The following is a 3,757-nucleotide window of genomic DNA, read 5'->3' as shown; positions in this document are numbered from 1 at the left end:
GGGTAAAGAGCGAGGGGGGGGGAGAGATAGAGAGGATCCAGTTCCTCATAGGTGAAACCGGGCCTCATTTATTAAAGACGAGTCTGCCTGTCGAGCTAATGGCTGGCATAAGGTCCTTCGTTTGTACGCGAGAGTAAACATGACAAATGGCCCCGAGTTTGGCTTGATTAAGGGTGAAAAAGGGATCCATCTTAGCCAAATCTGGGGGAGGGGACCAACCCACATCTCCTATAGAATAGAGCAGCTACCCACAAATACAACCCTGCTTTCCGGACAACGGGAGAATCCCCCCCCCCTTTCCTATCCTCTTTTGTCTTCTCTCCCTTCATATAAATAGTGTTCCCACCCACCCACTCGACCCCTTCCCTCAGCGCCCTGGTGTCTCTTCCTCAGGGAACGGTGGAAATCACAACGCGTCCCTTCCTTTCACACATCAGTTCTCTTAGCTGGCACACGCGCGCACACCCGCGCGCGCACACACACACGCACGCACGCACAGAGGGAGACCGCGCTCCAAGGGGAGGTTATAGACTGGCGGGGGGGTTGGGGGTTGGTCCATGGGTTCGGTCCTGGGGGGCTCCGCTCCCTTCTTGAGCCGGGAGGCTGGTCGCAGCATTCGACCGGATCTTTGTATTGGGCAGTTTGTGGTCTTTTTTCCATTTCATCCTCCGGTTCTGAAACCAGATCTTGATCTGGCGCTCGGACAGGCAAAGGGAGTGGGCGATTTCCACCCGTCGCCGCCGGGTGAGGTAGCGGTTGTAGTGGAATTCCTTCTCCAGCTCCAGAAGTTGTTGCCTGGTGTAGGCCGTCCGAGACCGTTTCGGCTCCCTTCCCGTGTAGTTGGGGTTGACTGAGTGAAGAAACAGAAAAGGGGGGGGGAGATCAGGCACAGGGGAGGGAAGGGGTGAGGAGGGGGGGAAAGGTTGGAATGTTACTCCTCTGCCTCTTTTGAAACGCTGCCTTCCTTCCACAAAACCCCGCGGGAGAGAGAGAGAGAGATGGTTCTGGATCCACACGTCCCAATTGGAAGTCCTTTCAGTCCAAGCCCTTCCCCTTCTGCTGTGGTTCGTGTGCACGCGCGGACAACGCAGGACAAAACACAAACCCGGTGTCTGAAGCGGCGGGTGTCCCGCACAAGAAAGTCCAGCTGCGGTTCCCCTTCCAGTCTTCCCATGCCTTCCACAGAGTGGAATGACTTGGGTCTGAACACGCCCTCCATAGCTAACAGGCCTGAGAGCAACCTTCTACTCGGGAGTCAGTCTGGCTCCAATCCTAGGAAAGCTTACCGGACAATAAATCCCGCTGAAATGACTGGGGACGACTTCTGATAGGATCGGGGACTTAACCGGAGAAGGGGATTGGGTCAGCACAAAGACATCCAGCTTGGGTTGGGGGGGTGGAGGATTCAGACCAGAGATCTATACTTTTCTTGTTAAAGAGCTGAAAGCTGGAGTCACAGACAACTTCAAAGTGTACCTTTCTTTTTCTTCCCCACCCCCCCTTTGTATCTCACACGAGTCTAATCTTCCTAACTCTCCACATCTTTGTCTGGCCCTAAGCAACCCTAACGCATGAAAACCCCAAACTTCATGGATGGCCCATTGCTCACTGAAGGCCTCCAAGAGCAAACAGCCATCTTTAAACCGCTCCTCTAGAGTAACCTCATTGATTTTGGGGGGGCTACATAAATGGAATTTGGGGTCTGTGTTATGGAATAAAGGAAACCACCAGAGAGCGAGCGGCGGTGAGTGAGTTAAAGCGAAGCCCTGGTGCCCAGTCCTAAATAGCAGCTTACCCCCCCCCCATCTGTTTCAAGCTTACGGGGAAGTGGGGACGGGAGGAGAGGCGAGTCCAGCTTGAACCCAAGAACCTTAAGTGGCATTCAGTACAATCGTCTGCAAAGTTACTTCAGTTTAAGCCCATGGACTTCAGTGGCCTTAGACCACCCCTTTCCAAATCTGATCGGCTTAGACTGGAGTCACCGTCCATAAGAGTGCTTTGGGAGAGAGACCTGCAACCCGATCCAGAACCATTTTAAGCTTAATGAGCGTTTGGACTGAAACCAGTGTCCAAATCCGTCGCAGTTGTTTGGCACTCAAACAGACCGAGACACTAGTGGAAAGCGCTTCCGGGATTCGAGCTCCGGGATCGCCCACGTGTACTGGGGAGGTGACCGTGTATTCCCCCCCCCCCCAAGTTCTAAAACGTTCCACAACAGCTATGTGAGAATAAACTCTCCAGCCCAAATATTCCGGGGGTGGGGGAGTCGTCGGTCCCGCTGAAACCCACGGTGTTCCCTAGTAAGTAGCGTGGGCTGTGAGACAAAACTAAAGAGCTAAGGCAAAAGGCACAGCAGAAGTTTACCTAAAACTACCCCCAACGCAATTACACATCCATAATGAAGAGCATCCTATCCTTTCTTTAAAACTTTTCCCTGATCAGCGTTGTGGCAGGAAAGAAAGAAAGAAAGAAAGAAAGAAAGAAAGAAAGAAAGAAAGAAAGAAAGAAAGAAAGAAAGAAAGAAAGAAAGAGCCCGAAGAAGGATGTTAACAGGGACTTCAAAGGCAGTTGGCCAAGAAGAGCAATAAAAATTTATGGAGGATGTAATTATAGCGCTCGGCAAACAGGGAGACCATAAATCTCAGAGGGGAATGGTTCTTTTACAACCGGGGCAATAAGCTTTCTCTCTCTCTCTTTTTTCCCAACAAGACTTTGAGGTGCAGGTTAGTATAAAGCGAAAGGCTCTTTAAGGTTCACTTACCCGAGCTAACGTGCACCTTCTTCATCCAAGGATAAACTACCGGTTCTTTGCAAGAGGAAGGGCTTTGGTTGAGAGAGTTTTGGCTACAGGAAGGCGGTGGGCTTGGCGTGATGGATTCGCAAGGGTGGCTCGGTTCGGAGAGGTGGTTCTGGAGTCCCGCCGGAGCGTGGACGTGCTGGCTCCTGGGAGAGAGGACCGCCGGCTGGGGGCCGGAGCCCCGACACGAAGGATAGGTTGGTTGGTTACAGGCGGACCGCGCTGGGTACAACGCCTCGGGTTGGAAAGAGTTCTCTTCTCGTCTCTGGCCGCTGAAATATTCCGGAGAATGACTGGGAAGGTAATCGTGCTGCGAATATTCTTCGCACGGTGGGAATTTGGGATCCACATAGTTGGAGTTGATCAAGAAGGAACTCATGGCCATTAATATTGCTTTTGGGGGGGGTGGGGGGAAAATTTTAGCCAAGGGCGCGCGTGCGCCAGCACGCACACTCTCGCTCGCTCGCTCGCTTGCTCACACGCACACCCCAAAAATATATACTAAAATTTATTCCTATTTCTTTGGGGGCCCCCTCCCCTTCCCCTTCCCCCTGCTCCCTTCCTTCCCCTCCCCTCCGCACTCGTTTTCCTGTTTCGCAGAGCCCTCCTACATTTGCCGTCAAGTGAACAAAGTTAGGTGTCCATGTGACCCCAGGAACCAATGGAGAGGTTGTCTGGGATTCCCGGATAAGGAAATAATCAAGAGGGGGGAGGGAAGGCGGCGTGGAGGTTGTGGGGGGGGAACGTGCGCTCAACTCTTTGCGCTTTTCCATTGCAAGCCCACGGTCCACTTGGGGAGTAACTTCCACTGAACTAAAACTGGACTTCCCAGCGAAATCAGTCGAAGGCTAAGTGGGAATGTACATTCTGCCATGGACAGTCGAGACTTTTCTTCTTCTTAAAAAAATACGGGAATTACATCATCAGAGCCCCACCTCAGAAACACGATGACCTGTACTC

The 3,757-nt window shown here is 52.4% G+C and overlaps 1 protein-coding gene across 1 annotated transcript; it reads right to left on the bottom strand.

Annotated features, from left to right (window-relative positions):
• Nucleotides 1-451: 451 nt before the first annotated feature.
• HOXB4 (homeobox B4) lies at nucleotides 452-3,272 on the bottom strand. The gene is made up of 2 exons (XM_015414618.1): nucleotides 2,762-3,272; nucleotides 452-850 (listed from the first exon to the last, which is right to left on the bottom strand). Exons 1-2 carry the CDS (start codon nucleotides 3,180-3,182, stop codon nucleotides 525-527), a joined length of 747 nt encoding a protein of 248 aa, XP_015270104.1. The 5' UTR covers nucleotides 3,183-3,272; the 3' UTR covers nucleotides 452-524.
• Nucleotides 3,273-3,757: the final 485 nt, after the last annotated feature.

This window comes from Gekko japonicus, unplaced genomic scaffold (genome assembly GCF_001447785.1).
Source record: "Gekko japonicus isolate JY-2015 unplaced genomic scaffold, Gekko_japonicus_V1.1 scaffold798, whole genome shotgun sequence".
Classification (NCBI taxonomy): Eukaryota; Metazoa; Chordata; class Lepidosauria; order Squamata; family Gekkonidae; genus Gekko; species Gekko japonicus.
This window is presented reverse-complemented; position numbering and strand designations above follow the sequence as displayed.